Here is a 16929-nt window from a genome sequence, read left to right on the forward strand (position 1 = left end):
GGCATGTTATTATTGTTTAATGTATTAAAAGTCACCAGGACCAGATGGTTTCACCCAAGAGTTCTGAAGGAATTCAGATGTGAAATTGCAGAACCACTAATTGAATTGTACAGTCATAGAAGATTAGGGTTGGAAAAGACAGTGCACCGGCAGTGATAAACAAGCAGAGTGTTGGGAATCATTAAGAAAGGGATAGACAATGTGATGGAAAATATCATATTGCCTCTCTATAAATCCATTGTATGCCCACATCTTGAATACTGCATGTAGCTGTGTTAGGATATAGATATTCAAGCCTGTCTGTAAAGGCCTATACTTTAAGAATTTAGGTTGCATATGGAAATGATCTAGGGGGTATAAAAGAAAGAATCTGTGTAAGGGCCTTCTCTCACTGTGACAGTCTGAGGCCCTGTTCTTAGGCCAATGCCTTTGGCTAAGAGGCAGCCATAAACTGGGAAGCGTGCGGTCACATCCTCACATTCCAAACTAATCACATTGAAATAAGACTATCTGGGGCTGTTAGGAAGGTGATCCGATCTATCACCTCCAGAGAAAGGGAAGAGCCTAGAAGATGTAAAAGGAAACTTAGTTTGATAGTTTTCTGTCTGGTAAGAACCCACTTTTCAATAGACACAGCTGGGAAACCCTTATGTCTGTATAGATGTAGTTGTGAAATCCTCACTTCTATATTGTTTTGTATGTTAATTTGTACGATCTCTGTCTGATTCTGTGATTGTTTCTGTCTGCTGTATAATTAATTTTGCTGGGTGTAAACTAATTAAGGTGGTGGGATATAATTGGCTAGCTAATCATGTTACAATATGTTAGGACTGGTTAGGTACATTTTAGTAGAATGATTGGTTAAGGTATAGCTGTGACTATTACTATATAAATTAGGGGCAAAGAGGAAGTAAGTTGGGATTCAAAAATAAGGCACAAGGAACTTGGATTTCAGCTTGCTGGAAGTTCACCCCAATAAACATTGAATTGTTTGCATCTTCAGGTGGAGGGATAGCTTAGTGGTTTGAGCATTGGCCTGCTTAAAAACCCAGGGTTGTGAGCTTAATCCTTGAGGGGGCCACTTAGGGATTTGGGGCAAAATCAGTACTTGGTCCTGCTAGTGAAGCCAGGGGGCTGGACTTCATGACCTTTCAAGGTCTCTTCCAGTTCGAGGAGATAGCATATCTCCATTAATTAATTTAGGTATTGTTGCTCTCTGTTCATGCAAGAAGGACCCTGGAAGTGGGAGAGTGAAGGAATAAGCACTCTAACAAGAGGTGGTCAGCCCATCTAAAAAAAAAGATACATTCAAATTGGAAAAGGTTTGGAAAGGGGCAACAAAAATGATTAGGGGTATGGAGCAGTTTCTGAAGGATGAGAAATTTAAAAGACTGGGACTTTCCAGTTTGGAAAAAAGACCAGTAAGTGGAACTATGTTAGGGGGCTATAAATTAATGACCAGTGCAGCACAAGTAAATAAGGGTGTGTTGTTTACTCCTTCTCGAAACAAAAAAAACCTAGGGGTCATTAAATAAAATTAGTAGGCAGCAGGTTTAAAAAACAAACAAAAAGAAGTTTTTTTTCACAAAATGCACATTCAACCTCCTTGCCAGAGGATGTTGTAAAGGCCAAGAGTATAACAGGATTCAAAAAAGAACTAGATAAAATCATGGAGGATAGGTCAATCAATGGCTATTAAGCAGGATGGGGAAGGATTGTGTCCCAGCCTCTGTTGCCAAAAGCTAGGAATGGTCGACAGGGTATGGATTCCCTCTGGAGCACTTGGCATTGGTCACTGTCGGAAGACAGGATACTGGGCTCTATGGACCCATGGTCTGGCCCAGTATGGCTGTTCTTATTACCTAATGTCCACTGAGGCAGGGAATGGTTTGTGGGTATAGTATTGTGTGTATTCAATATCTCTTGTGCTGTCTAAAGTAAAGGAAAGGTTTTAGAAACCCTGTTTGCAGGGCCTGGGTCTGTTTGCTTTGCAACGATCATGTGCTCCGAAAAAGAGAAAGTGGAAACAGAGTGCACCCGAGGGTGTGCTGAACCAATTGGAGTGTCTGGGGGAGCTGAACCACATTAGGGTGAAGGGAACAGCTTGAGGACCTCATCACACAGGTTTGGGATCACCCAGCCCTACTCCCTTTCCATTCACAGTATTCTAGCATCCATGTGGCAACTCCAGGTTTGCTGTCGCAGCCTTGCTCAAGCTCCCGTGGCTCAACGCCCGCCAGAAGGGTGTGTTTGGGTCCCACACACTGAACCCATGTGCTTTGGAGTCAGAGCAATGTTCAGGCCCTGTCCCTGGCTTTGGGTTTTTATCTCTGGGTTTCTAGGCCCATTGTTGGGGTGCAGCTTCCATTCTAGCGCCTCCCTCTGGGAGTGGGGAGCTGCACACCAAGAACCAAGGCCCTGAGGACAGTTTCCTTTGCTCTGTACCTCGGCAGGTTTTTTTCCTACAGTATAGAATAGTTTGCAGTCTCTTTCAGGGCAAGAAAGTATGTCTTATATAATATAAAAATTAGATCCCAGAGAGCTCTAGTTCTATAGCTATCTTGCTGCGACACCCTGTAGCCCAAAAGCAAAACCCTGGCACCCCACATTCACCACTGTTATATAGTTGCAACAAAACTTGTACAAAATATGTCATGTGAGGTATCTATGGAAAAGCTGTGGTTTGCTGAATGTGATTATCCTATTTGTGTGTCTGTATCACTTTTGCCTTTGAAGTAACAAATATTGACTATCTACCTGTATTTCAAATGCATTTCCTCCTGTGGTGACTCCCACAAAGTAGTTTACATCCAGTCTAGCCAGCACATTGCAAATTGATATTCAACTTGATGGTTCATCAATGAACACAATGGGCCATGGAAGAAACTTGTCCCCATTTGTAGCCAAAGTATGGGTAATAGCCCCTGCTATGACTCATTGATTGATGCAAGGGCATGTGACCAGCTCATGTGACACTGGACTCCATCTTGTGCCTGAACTTTTCCACTAACTGAGCTGATATCTCTGTTTGCCCACTTTAGTTGCAAAGTTAATTGGTAAAGCTCTGGATATAGTCAATAAAATGAGAATCTTTTAGATTATTCTAAATTCAAAGAAATAGATTTGAAACAATTTCAGATTATCTCTGAAATATATAGAGTTAAAATTACAAATCCTTAGCGAGTAAGAGTACTGCTAGCAAGAGCAATGTGGAATAAAATGAAAGCTTTGATGAGGAAGTGGCCAAGGGACAAAGGTGTTACAAGCTTTGAAGGAGCGTTTGATGTTGTTGATCAGGAGCATCTTAAATATATGTAAAGATGATGGAAAACAGTGTCTGTGGGACAAAAGGGTGAACACTGTGGATGAGATGACTAATCTAGCTGAAAATTTTGAGCAGACACAAGCATCTATTGCGAATAAACCACAAACAGAGAAGTTAACACTAGTGGGGAAGCATGTTCCGTTTTTCCTCCTTCCTCCACAGAGGGCTAGCGAGCATACAAAGTCCTCTTACATCTTTACGTTACCAGACCCTGGCATACCAAGACATCAATGATAACCTTAGACTTAGATCCCTACAGAAGGGGACACTGAGAGGAAAGGAAAAACAGTAACTAAATACATGCCAAGGTTCCTGGAGGAATTGAATGGCCCAATGGATTTTGAACAAACCAAATTGTTCAAGCTAAAGACATGGTATAATAAAAATACATGGAAAAACCTACCTGTGATAAAAGATTTGGTGATGGTCTTAAATCTGATTATTCTAAATTGTTGCTATTTGTAAACCTTATAACAAAGAACTTGGTAGTGATGGTAAATCCTATGAAAAGTTGTAATATGCATGATTTTGGGGAAAAGTTTTTAGCCATGCTATGAGTAGTATGGAAGAAGCCCTGTGGGGATAGTTCTTCTCTGCTAACCTCTGTAGACAGGTTCAAAGCTTCTCTCATCAGGGAAACCATAATAAACCAGGTCTGCTGTGTGAAAGGGGAAACTGAGTCTCACCACCTCATGGCATTGATGACTATCTCTGTTGAGATATCAGCAACTGGAACAGCAAAATGGAAAACAATGGTGCACAGACATTTCTAGTGACCCAGAGAAGGCACTTGCTGACTTTTGAGATCACTAGACTGATCTACAGAGTGTTGATTGGTACAGAGAACTGTGCAAGAACACCTGTGGGTAACACCACAATGTTTGCAACATATGGAAGTTGTACAGTTAAAATCTAATTAAGGCCTTGGGCACACTGCCACTGCATTAGTCAGTGACAAATACTCCTGCAGTAAACTAAGGGGCGAGGTCCGATATTATATTCCCCAAAGCAACACCCTCGTGTCCCCATATTTACCATGGTGATATGATTTGATGTGTTTTATATAGTTTGTCATGTAACACATCAATGGAAAAGTTATGATTTGTTGAACATGATCACCCTAGTTGTATGCATGTATTATTTTTGTCCCTAAAGTTTTTAATATTGACTATGTATCAGTATTTCAAAAGTGTTTGCTCCTTGGTAACAGCCACAATGTAGTTTACAGCTGATCTAGCTAGCATATTATGAATGAACCATTCAAGGAAATGGTGCATTAAAAAACACAGTAAGTGTTAGAAGAAGATTATCCCCACCTGATGGACTTTCCTGTGAATGTTCTAGCCAGGATATGGGTTATGGCCTCTGCTATGAATTATCGAAGCAGGCAAGGGCACGTGACCAGCTCATGTGACACTGGACTCCATCTTGTTCCTGAATTTTTCCACTAACTGCACTGGGGGCTTTTGCTTGGAAAAAATGAGGTTCCCTCCACATGGCAGAATCTGTAATAGGGGAAAGAGATATTGTCACTTGGCCTCACTCTCCCCACAACTCAACACCCAGAACCACCTTAAGAATAACGACTGAACAAGGGATGTTGTCCCAAGGTGAAGGGATTTCTAGCCTGTGTATGAAAGATGGGTGGACCGTTTGTCCCATCAGGTGAGACACTCCTTGATTCAAATCCTGTCTAGTGTACAGAACAGGGGTAGGCAACCTCTGGCACGGGTGCCGAAGGCGGCACGTGAGCTGGTTTTCAGTGGCACTCACACTGCCCAGGTGCTGGCCACTTGTCCGGGGGGCTCTGCATTTTAATTTAATTTTAAATGAAGCTTCTTAAACATTATTTACTTAACTAAACTATTGTTGTATGTAACATATTATAGACTTATAGAAAGAGACTATCTAAAAACATTAAAATGTATTACTGGTACGCAAAACCTTAAATTATAGCGAATAAATGAAGACCACTTCTGAAAGTTTGCCAACCCCTGGTATAGAACTTAGATTGTGATTTTGTTTATTCCTTAAGTAACCAACTTTGACCTGTTTTCTCTAACTTATAAAAGCTTAAAATCATTTTTTCTGTACTTAGTACATCTGCTTTCTATTTATTTATGTAACCATGTGTTATTTGACGTATAAAGGGAAATCTGCTCAGGAACAGGGGCTGGTGCATTGTCCTCTCCACATTGAGGGAAGGGGGCAGGGCAATAAATGTACATTGGTCAATCTTCTGACAAGGGTAAGACAGCACGGCTCGGAGGTCCTAGGCTGGGCCCCTGGGGGAACTGGTTCGAGCCTCGCTATTGCTGGTTCATGAGTGGCTAGTGAAAGCTTTCACGTAACTGCAGGTGGGTGTGTCTCTGTGTATGGGTGTGTAAGTGCAAGACCTGGAGGGGCTTGCAGCTTTTCAGCCTCATAGTGTTAGAGGGGGCCCAGGTTGGTATGTGAGAGGGCTCACAGGAACCCCTCTTTCAGGTTGCATCCTGCAGAAATCCGTCACTCCTACCCAATGAAGAGGCCTTACAACAGTATGACTCCATTTCCCGCTTATAATGCACTCAGTTACTGAAGGAGAGACCACTTTTATGGCAGGGAACTCAGAACTCCTGGGTTCTGTCTGTCATTCTCTGTTTGATTTTGACCAAGTCATGTCTCCCTGTACCTCAGTTTACCTAGGTATATAATGGGGATATGTTCATAGTGACTTTCCTTTGCTAGGTTTTTGGAAGATCCTTCAGTGAAAGGTTCTATGTGATATGATAATAGCTACTGATGAGAATTATTGATCTCTGATCCCTTAGCGAAAATCCCTTGTGCCTCCAGGAAGTGTTCGTGTGTCCCCTCAGTCATCTTTCTCCAGATCTGTCTGTCTAATATCTGCCCATCCATCCTGGGCATTTACACAGCATCCGACCCTATAAGACAAAGGCATTATCCCTAGTTTTCTTAGTAATCAACTATGATTTTTTTAACTATACACAAATACACAGAGCAGCCAATTCCTCTCTGACTCAGTGGAGACCCCAAGAGTTCTCATCTCCCTTTGGGAAGGTCCCATAATTACTGTTTACTGTTAAAGTTGGATAACAAGCCCAGAAGTGTAGCCATGGTAACAGAGACATGAGCTAGAGGTGTGTCTGGTCTCCAGCCTGTCTGCATCCAGATGCTGCTTCTCCCCTAGGGGGTGAGCGAACCCCCCTGGGATTGCACAGAGCTATATTATAAATGGTGCACATCCCTGTGTCAGCTCTCAGCGTGGGATGCTGCTGCAGATATTGGGCTGAGAGAGATGTGGGACACGGCTACCTGAGGGATATTCTCAGCGAAGAGGCTTCGATCTAAAAAATCACAGGTACCATCCTTTTTGTGTTTGACAAACCAAGTGTAACATATGCATGATGGGGTAGAGAATAGGTCTGTTTTCATTTCCACTCCACACAGCCACCAAACATCCCAGGGCCCTTGCCACAGGTGCTGAATTTGCTCTAGAATCCTGGATTTAGTATACTGAATTTGCGCTAGTATCTTTGCTGTGCCCCTTGGTGACGGGCTGCAGCCCTAAGGTGGCTGCATTTCAGTGGCACAGTGGATCCTTCAGGATGAAAGTTGTTAGTAGACTCCAGGACAAGGCCAGATTCGGAGGCTGTGGGCTGCAGTTTGCTCAGGCCCCCAAGAAGTGCTATGGCAGCCCCCTGTTGTGTTTTAAGTGTAGAGAGGCCCTCAAGCAGGTTGTCCAGAAAAACATCCCGTCTGGAGCAAGAACTGAGTAAAACCTCAGGAGCCAGCTGTGTGTTACTGTACAGACATTGTCACCTCCTCCTCTTGCAATTTAGGGCTTTGGCTGTTAGTGGGTTGGGTTGGGAGGTGTTACCAGACTTTATCTGCTGAAAAGCATTGAGGTGCTTTTTTCAATATGGTCAAGACATCTTCTCCCCTAGCTTCATTCTAGAAATTGGCTGAACTGTTATTCCTACAACTTTCAAAATGCAATTCAGCCGGAAGTAGACACCCAGCGTGGGAAATTTCAGGTTAATATTTGGCAAACTTATACGCAACTGAAAAGGAAGTCTTGTAGTTGAAGGTGTCAGACAGACTTAACTATGGTTGGTGCCACCATCAATACAAACTATGGCCAAGTATCACAAGACTGCTGTCATGTCCCCCTTTAATCTTCCTTTTTCCAAACTAAACATACCCGTTTCCTTCAGCCTTTGCTTGTATGGCTTGCACTCCATCCCATGTAGTGTCTTTGTCACTCTCATCTGGATTATATCCTTCCTATATATTCGAGACCCAAACTGGAGACAATACTCCAACTGCGGTCTAACCAGTGCCAAGAAAAGTGCTATTATCCCCTCCCGTGACTTGCATGCTCTGCCTCTGCTAATGCAAATGAAAATTATATTTGCTCTTTTTTTCAATAGTAAAAAAAAACCCACACCCATGAGAGAGGCTAGGACTCTTCAGCTTGGAAAAGAGAAGACTAAGGGGGGATATGATAGAGGTATATAAAATCACGAGTGATGTTGAGAAAGTGGTTAAGGAAAAGTTATTTACTTATTCCCATAATACAAGAACTAGAGGTCACCAAATGAAATTAATAGGCAGCAGGTTTAAAACAAATAAAAGGAAGTTCTTCTTTACGCAGCGCACAGTCAACTTGTGGAACTCCTTACCTGAGGAGGTTGTGAAGGCTAGGACTATAACAATGTTTAAAAGGGAACTGGATAAATTCATGGTGGCTTAGTCCATAAATGGCTATTAGCCAGGATGGGTAAGAATGGTGTTCCTAGCCTCTGTTCGTCAGAGGATGGAGATGGATGGCAGGAGAGAGATCACTTGATCATTGCCTGTTAGGTTCACTCCCTCTGGGGCACCTGGCATTCGCCACTGTCAGTAGACAGATACTGGGCTAGATGGACTTTTGGTCTGACCTGGTACGGCCGTTCTTATGTTCTTAGGTAGATGTAGCTATGTCAACCTAACCGTGGTATATACAGCATGAGGTCTACCAAAGAATTCTTCATTGACCCACCTCTCAGAGAGGTAGATTACGTACGCTGACAGGAGTACCCCCACCAAAGTACCCACGGGGCTGTTGGTGGTTGAAATGGAGTCACTGTTGAGGATATCATCAAACTTCATATAAAAATGGCAGTTCTGTGGCACCACACCAGAGACACTGTTTGCCTCCTTTGTCTTCTGGTACATGTGCCATAGTTCCTTCACCTTTGCTGTATACTGCAGTGTGTCTCAATCGTAGCTCTTTTCCCACATGCTGCACAAAATTTGCCCCTAGGTATTGACATTCCTATGGCTGGAGCGCAGCAGGGACTCCACAGCCTCCTCTCCCCAAATACTGAGTGGATCCAGAAGCTCAGCAGTGTCCGAGGCACAGAGCTGCCATGGCCACCAGGGGAGGTGTGATGTGAGCACTCCACACCGAGCAAACAGGAAGAGGAATTTCAAAATTCCAGAGCCTTTAAAGGGGGAGGGACAGAAAGCATTTACCTCGATGCAGGGGAGAGGCATTGAAACTTTTCCCCAGAGCTCTCAGGATGAGCAATGGGGGACGCCTTCCAGAGGCCAATTATAGTGATAAAAACAAGCACAAGTGTATACACTGGCACTTTGAAAACAAAACTTTTGCATAAAACTCTTGTCAAGGTGGTTACATGATGTCACTGAAACTGAGGAGTTCTGTCATTGAAGGTCACTTTGCAGTATGTAGTCAGCTGCTGTTTCTTTGCCAAAAGCTGCCTATTTGCGAAAAAACACAGCAATGTAGAAAAAGCCTAAGGAACAATGATGGATAACCAGTGTCCACAACTGTGTTTCCTGCTGGTGCCTAGTAAGGTTTCCCACACCATGATGTGCAGGAATTATTGAGAAGGGAGCACCATAAAATATGGAATTGACATTAGTAGGGTCAGTTCTTCATAATTTATTTATCTGAATAATGAAAATATCATTTTTCAGTGTGCGAAGAGCGATCACTCTGCTTCGCCCATGAGAACAGCCTCCAGTAGTGTATATAGTGTATCATATTCACATTTCAGAGTGGTAGCTGTGTTAGTCTGTATCCTCAAAAAAAATGAAGAGTACTTGTGGCATCTTAGGCCACGTCTATACTTACCCGCCGAGTCGACGCGGCGAGTTCGACTTCTCGGAGTTCACGTAGCTGAATTCGCGTACCCTAGTTCGAACCAGGGGCTGTGTGTAGACCAGGGCTTAGAGACTAACAAATTTATATGGGTATAAGCTTTCATGGGCTAAAACCAACTTCATCGGATGCATGCAGTGGAAAATACAGTAGGAAGATATATATACAAACAGATAACATGAAAAATGGGTGTTGCCATACAAACTGTAATGAGATTAATCAATTAAGGTGGGCTATTATCAGCAGGAGGAAAAAAAAAACTTTTGTAGTGATAATCAGGATGGCCCATTTCCAACAGTTGACAGGAAGGTGTGAGTAACAGTAGGGGAAAAATAGCATAGGGAAATAGTTTTCACTTTGTGTAATGACCCATCCACTCCCAGTCTTTATTCCAGCCTAATTTAATGGTGTCCACTTCACAAATTAATTCCAATTCTGCAGTTTCTTGTTGGAGTCAATTTTTGAAGGTTTTTTGTTGGAGTATTGCAACTTTTAGGTCTGTAATTGAGTGGCCAGGGAGGTTGAAGTGTTCTCCGACTGATTTTTGAATGTTATAATTCTTGACGTCTGATTTGTGTCAATTTATTCTTTTGCATAGAGACTGTCCATTTTGGCCAATGTACATGGCAGAGGGGCATTGCTGGCACATGATGGCATATAGCACATTGGTAGATGTGCAGGAGAACGAACATCTGATACTGTGGCTGATGTGATTAGGTCCTATGATGGTGTCCCTTGAATAGATATGTGGACAGAGTGGGCAATGGACTTTGTTGCAAGGATAGGTTCCTGGGTTAGTGTTTTTGTTGTGTGGTGTGTGGTTGCTGGTGAGTATTTGCTTCATGTTGGGGGGCTGCCTGTAAGCAAGGACTGGCCTGTCTCCCAAGGTCTGTGAGAGTGAGGGATCGTCCTTCAGGAAAGGTTGTAAATCCTTGATGATGTGCTGGAAAGGTTTTAGTGGGGGGCTGAAGGTGACGGTAACTAGCTCATATTCATGTTTTCTCTCCATCCAGGTATTTGTACTGCAACCATCACCCTAGATCCTGGGCACTTCAGGAAGTCAGGGGAACGTACTGCGCATGCAGGAGACACGGTTCTGCCTCAGAGTTGGACACCTTCTCCCCTACTCCATGTCAGATTCCAACACAACCGACTTCACCAACCCCTCCACCTTCATCCTGCTGGGCATTCCTGGCCTGGAGGCGTCCCATGTCTGGATCTCTATCCCCTTCTGCATCATGTACATCATAGCCATCTTCGGGAACTTCACCATCCTGTTCACTGTGAAGATGGAGCTGAGCCTCCATGAGCCCATGTACTATTTCCTCTGCATGCTGGCCATCACTGACCTGGTCGTGTATACATCCACCCTGCCCAACATGCTGGCAATTTTCTGGTTCAATTCCAGGGAGATCAATTTCAGTGCCTGCCTCACCCAGATGTACTTCGTTCATTGCTTCTTAGCGATGGAGTCTGGAATCCTTGTGGCCATGGCTTTTGATCGCTACGTGGCCATCTGCCATCCCCTGAGACATTCCACCACCCTGACGAACCCCATGGTGGCCAAGATTGGCCTGGCCGTGGTGCTGCGTGGTTGCATAGTTATATTACCCTATCCCTTATTGGCAAGGCAGTGGCCTTATTGCAGAACCAACGTCATCCCCCAGCCGTACTGCCTGCACATAGCTGTGGTGAACCTGGCCTGCGCTGACACCCGTGTCAGTAGTTACTATGGCCTCTTTGTGCAATTCTGTTTGATGGGTCTGGATGTGATTTTTATCGGAGTGTCCTACACACAGATCCTCAGGGCCATCTTCATCCTCCCCACAAAAGACGCGCGTCTCAAGACTTTTGGGACCTGCGGCTCCCACCTTTTTGTCATTTTAGCCTTTTACCTCCCAGGTATCATCATCTCCCTCTTGAACAGATTTGCCCAAAATGTGCCCCAGCATTTCCACGTTCTCATTTCCAATGTGTACCTCCTGCTGCCCCCCATGCTAAACCCCGTCATCTACGGGGTGAGGACCAAACAGATCCGGGACAGGCTGCTCCGGCTCTTTACACATAAAAGGGCATAAAGTTTTCTCCTGCTGCTCTGGCTCTTAGATCGAGCTTTGTGCAGAGCTGGCTGGCTGGGCCCCCTTCCCACAATCACTTACTGGACAGTCAAAGTGACATTAAATCCTTTCCTGCCCTTGCTGCGCTCTGTCTGCGTACAACTCATTCTCTCATAGGATGGCCACCTTTCTAATTGCTTTTAACTAGACCTCTGAGGCCCCACACTCTGCCCTGCCTATTCCCCAAGGCCCTGACCCCTTACCTACCTCCTTCCACAAGGCCGCTTCCACTGTCCCACCTGTTCACCCAAGGCCCCGCTCCATTCCCCACCTCTTACCTCAAAGCCCAACACGTTCCTCACTTCCCTCCTCTCCAACCCACAGTCATCCACAAACTTTATTAGCACTCTCCCACTTTCTGTGCCAAGATCAATAATAAAAAGATTAAATAAGATTGCCCCCCAAATCGATCCCTGAGGAACTCCACTAGTAACCTCCTTCCAGCCTGACAGTTCACCTTTCAGTATGCCCCTTGTAGTCTCCCCTTGTTAGGCCTGAATAAAGATATAGCAGACAAAACAGGTATGCCAACCTGACCGAAGTCAGGCTAACAAGGGCTTCTGGGTAATCCTGGAGTGGAAAATACTGAGAAACAGCATGTTTCACAAAGCCCTGGGAAAAAGTGAGATAAGTGAGGGGCTGGATTCCTGGCATAGTACCAGCTGTGCTGTGTTAGGAACAGTTCGTTTGAAGAACTGATAAAAAACTCAGCCTCCCAGCGTCCTTACTCACTCCCTGGTTCAGTTTTCTTTCTGTTTTTAACTCCCCTACATTCCTAACTTTTGGTGCTTGTTAAGATATTAACAATCTAATGCTGTAGACATAGGGAACTAGGCATGCGTGTATATTAAAGGTGCCTAGTTTCTAGTTGTTAGAAAAGGTGGGGGGTTGCTCAAGTGAATGATCTATGATGTAATAAAACTGTCTATATAGGCTGATACTGAGATGTAAAGACCCGGCTGGTTCTCTCTGGAGACGAGCTGCTCTCTATTGATGTGTGCACTTGTCAATAAAGAGCTTTTGATCGGACCTTGCTGGTGTTGCCTGTCTCTCTGCGGTCAGACAACGAACTTCACTGTCGGGGTTTGAGTCCCTGACACCCTTTAACCAGTTCCTTATCCACCTTTCAATTTTCATATTGATCCCCATCTTTTCCAATTTAACTAATAATTCCCCATGTGGAACTATATCAAATGACTTACTGAAATTGCTGGGTTTCCTTTATCTAAAAAAATCTGTTACCTTACCAAAGAAGGAAATCAGGTTGATTTGGCACAATCTACCTTTTGTAATACCATGTTGTATTTTGTCCCAATTACCATTGTCCTCGATGTCCTTAACTACTTTCTCCTTCAAATTTTCCCCCAAGACTAAAAATAGGAACTATGGTAGCAATTCTCCAGTCATACGGTACAACCACTGAGTTTACAGATTCATTAAAAATTCTTGCTAATGGGCTTGCAATTTCATGTGCCAGTTCCTTTAATATTCTTGGATGAAGTTTATCTGGGTCCCCCAATTTAGTCCCATTAAGCTCTTCAAGTTTGGCTTCTACTTCAGATGTGTTAATATCTACCTCCATATTCTCATTTCTCATTCTGCCATTATCCCTAAGCTCCTCATTAGCCTCAGTTAAAGACTGAGGCAAAGTATTTGTTTAGATATTGGGCCATGCCTAGATAATCCTTAACCTCCACTCCATCCTCAGTGTTTAGCGGCTACTTCTACTTTCTTTGTTTTCTTCTTATTTATATGGCTATAGAACCTCTTACTATTGGTTTTAATTCCCTTTGCAAGGTCCAGCTAGACATGGCTTTTGGCCTTTCTCACTTTATCCCTACATGTTCTGACCTCAACAAGGTAGCTTTCATAAACTCATAGACTTTAAGGTCAGAAGGGACCATTATGATCATCTAGTCTGACCTCCTGCACAATGCAGGCCACAGAATCTCACCCACCCACTCCTGTAACAAACCCCTAACCTATGTCTAAGTTATTTAAGTCCTCAAATTGTGGTTTGAAGACCTCAAGCTGCAGAGAATCCTCCAGCAAGTGACCCGTGCCCCATGCTGCAGAGGAAGGTGAAAAAGCTCCAGGGCCTCTGCCAATCTGCCCTGGAGGAAAATTCCTTTGTGACCCCAAATATGGCAATCAGTTAAACTCTGAGCATGTGGGCAAGACTCACCAGCCAGCACCCAGGAAAGAATTCTCTGTAGTAACTCACATCCCAAACCATCTAACATCCCATCACAGACCACTGGGCATACTTACCTGCTGATAATCAAAGATCAATTGCCAAATTAATTGCCAAAATTAGGCCATCCCCTCCATAAACTTATCAAGCTTAGTCTTGAAGCCAGATATGTCTTTTGCCCCCACTACTCTCCTTGGTAGGCTGTTCCAGAACTTCACTCCTCTAATGGTTAGAAACCTTCATCCTTGCTGATCCCTCCCATCTTCCACTCCTTGTAGGCTTTCAGCTTTTACTTAATCACCTCTCTGAGATGCTTGCTCATCCAGCTTGGTCTACAACTCCTGCCCATGATTTTTTCCCCTTTCTTGGGATGCAGGCTTCTGATAATTTCTGCAACTTTGACTTGAAGTAATTCCAGGCCTCCTCTGCCTTTAGATCCACAAGTTCTTCAGTCCAATCCACTTCCCTAACTAATTGCCTTAATTTTTTTAAATTAGCCCTTTTGAAATAAAAAACCCTAGTCACAGATCTATTTTTGTCTATCTTTTCATTTTGTTTGAACTGAATTAGCTTATGGTCACTTGAACCAAGGTTTTTCCCTACAACCATTTTGTCTATGAGGTCTTCACTACTCACCAAAACCAAATTTAAAATGGCATCCCCTCTTGTTGGTTAGGCAACTATTTGGTGAAGGAATCCATCAGCTATCACATCCAGAAAAATCTGAGCCCTATTATTATTACTAGCACTTGTCCTCCAGTCTATATCTGGGAAGCTGAAGTCTCCCATGATCACACAATTCCCATTGATATTTACTTCATTGAAAACATTAAAGAGTTATCTATCCATATCCAAATCAGATCCCGGTGGTCTATAGCACACCCCACGCACTATCCCAGAGGAGGCTCTAGTAGCTTTCTTCCCCAATGTGATTTTTGCCCAGACAGACTCTGTGTTATCCATTCCATCACTTCTTATTTCTTTACAGTCTACCTCATAATTGATATACAATGCTACTCCACCACCTTTGCCTTTATTCCTGTCTTTCCTAAACAGCACCTACCCTTCAATTCCCATACTCCAGTCATGACTACTATTCCACCATGTTTCTGTTATTCCTATAATATCTGGTCTCACTTCCTGCACCAGTAACTCTAGTTTCTCCATTTTCTTACCTAGGCTCCTCGCATTGGTGTACAAACATCATATCCAGCTTCTTGTCCACTGTAATCCCCAGGTCCTTTTCTGGAGAACTGCTGCATAGCCAATCAGTCCCCAGCCTGTAGCAGTGCATGGTTTAAGGTCACCGAAGATTTCTCTGTTAAGCCAAGCTATTCTTTCTGCACATCAGGATGGTTTGTTCCTATGCCCACAATAAGGCTTCTTTAAAATACAGCCAGCTTTCCTTGACTCCTTTCCCCCTCATATTACCCTCCCAAGGGATCCTGCCCATCCATTCCATGAGGGAGCCAAAGTCTGCTGTTCTGAAGTCCAGGTTCCATATTCTTCTGCTCTCCTTTCTTCCTGTCAGGATCCTGAACTCAACCATCTCATGGTCATTGCTTCCCAGGTTGCCACCCAATTCTACTTCCCATACCAATTCTTCCCTGTTTGTGAGGTCAAGAGGAGCACAACCCTTAGTTGGTTCCTCCAGTACTTGCACCAGGAAGTTGTAACCAACACTCTCTACTGTATTGCTCTCCCAGCAGATGCCAGGGTGATTGAAGTTCCCCATGAGAAAGAAGAAATATATAGGCAAGTATCATTTTTGTATCTGAAGTTATGAATATTGACTACATATCTGTAATTCAAATGTAGTTAGACCTAGATAAAGCTCACTAGACAAGATACTTTCAGTTTAGATAGCTGGTTGGGAAGGTCCTGTTCTGAGCAATGAGCCACTAGGGGAAACAATAGACCTTAGGAGAAACTTATCTTCCACCTGGTGAGCCTTAATGAGAGCGCTCCAGAGAGCCTATAAATAATGTATGCTATGACTCTACCAGGGCATGTGACCAGGCCACATAACTCTAGACTCTGTCTTGGGATGTCTTTACTTTTCCCACAAATTAGTCTGGGAACCAAGTTTTAAAATAAATGGTTCCCACCACATGCTAACACTATGTAAGATGGGAAGTGACATCATCCATGGTTCTTCACTCCCCACCCAACAGGACTTGTGGAAACACCTGGGGAAAAAAGACTGAATTGGGGAAAGTGCTGGACCCAGGCTAAAGGGTTTTCTGGCTTGTGTATGGAAACCTCAGAAACCCAAACTGCAAAAGAGTTGCAGGTTGTGACTTGAAAATCTTCCCGATTGCTTTTATAATCAGTCATGGTGAGAAACTGCTAATTCACAGTCAATCTGACCAGAGTGCTAAACTTAGTTTGTGTTTTTGTTTATTTGCTAGATAACCTATTTTGATTTGTTTGCAGTAGAGTTCTGGGGTCCTAGGCTAGGGAGATGGAGGTTATTTTGGCTGTAGCCTCTCTCTTGCTGGTTCATGTAGTGGCTGGTCAGAGAGCCTGAATGTAACTGCAGTTGGGTGTATGCCTAATTATGTGAATGCTGATGGACATGTAGGACTGGGAATGGGTCTGCAGCCTGTCAGAGCAGCACACTGAGAGAAGGAGCCTAGGCTGGTGAGTCAGAGGGATCGGTGGAACCCCAGCTCCAGGTAGCAACCTGGGGGGAACCCATTACACTTTGTTCCTCAACTGCTTCAGTCTCCCATCATATTCTTCCCCATCTGTACTCTCCTTCCCCCTCCTAATCTTCGCTGATTACAACACCATTCTGATCACCAGTGTCTTCTCCATGCTCCCCGGTCATCCCTGGCCCACATAACCTCCAAGCCACCGCACGGTCCCCACAGCTCTTTCTCTGCAGGTGGTGAGGTGCCTCCTGTCACACCTGCTCACTTGGCTGAGGGGTAATCAGTGACTGTGTTTCACCAGTGAGAAATCTCATGAGTGGCAAATATTAAGGCAGGCACCTGTGCGGCTTTTCTTGTTACACCCATACACACTGCATGGTGCTTGAAAGACTGATAAACAGGAACAACTCACAAGCTGAGAAGTATGCACATTATATAATAAAAACAGGTAACTGAGGGACATA

The 16929-nt window shown here is 43.9% G+C and overlaps 1 protein-coding gene across 1 annotated transcript; it reads left to right on the forward strand.

The window, feature by feature from the left end:
- Window positions 1–10627: 10627 nt before the first annotated feature.
- LOC123376189 (olfactory receptor 52K2-like) lies at window positions 10628–11575 on the forward strand. The gene has a single exon (XM_045028017.1). The coding sequence runs from the start codon at window positions 10628–10630 to the stop codon at window positions 11573–11575; it is 948 nt and encodes a 315-aa protein (XP_044883952.1).
- The last annotated feature ends 5354 nt before the right edge of the window (window positions 11576–16929 follow it).

This window comes from Mauremys mutica, chromosome 1 (genome assembly GCF_020497125.1).
Source record: "Mauremys mutica isolate MM-2020 ecotype Southern chromosome 1, ASM2049712v1, whole genome shotgun sequence".
Taxonomy (NCBI): Eukaryota; Metazoa; Chordata; order Testudines; family Geoemydidae; genus Mauremys; species Mauremys mutica.

What these genes read in the sequence shown, in the direction of transcription:
- LOC123376189 (XM_045028017.1), top strand. Translation starts at nt 10,628, where the DNA reads ATGTCAGATTCCAACACAACCGACTTCACCAACCCCTCCACCTTCATC.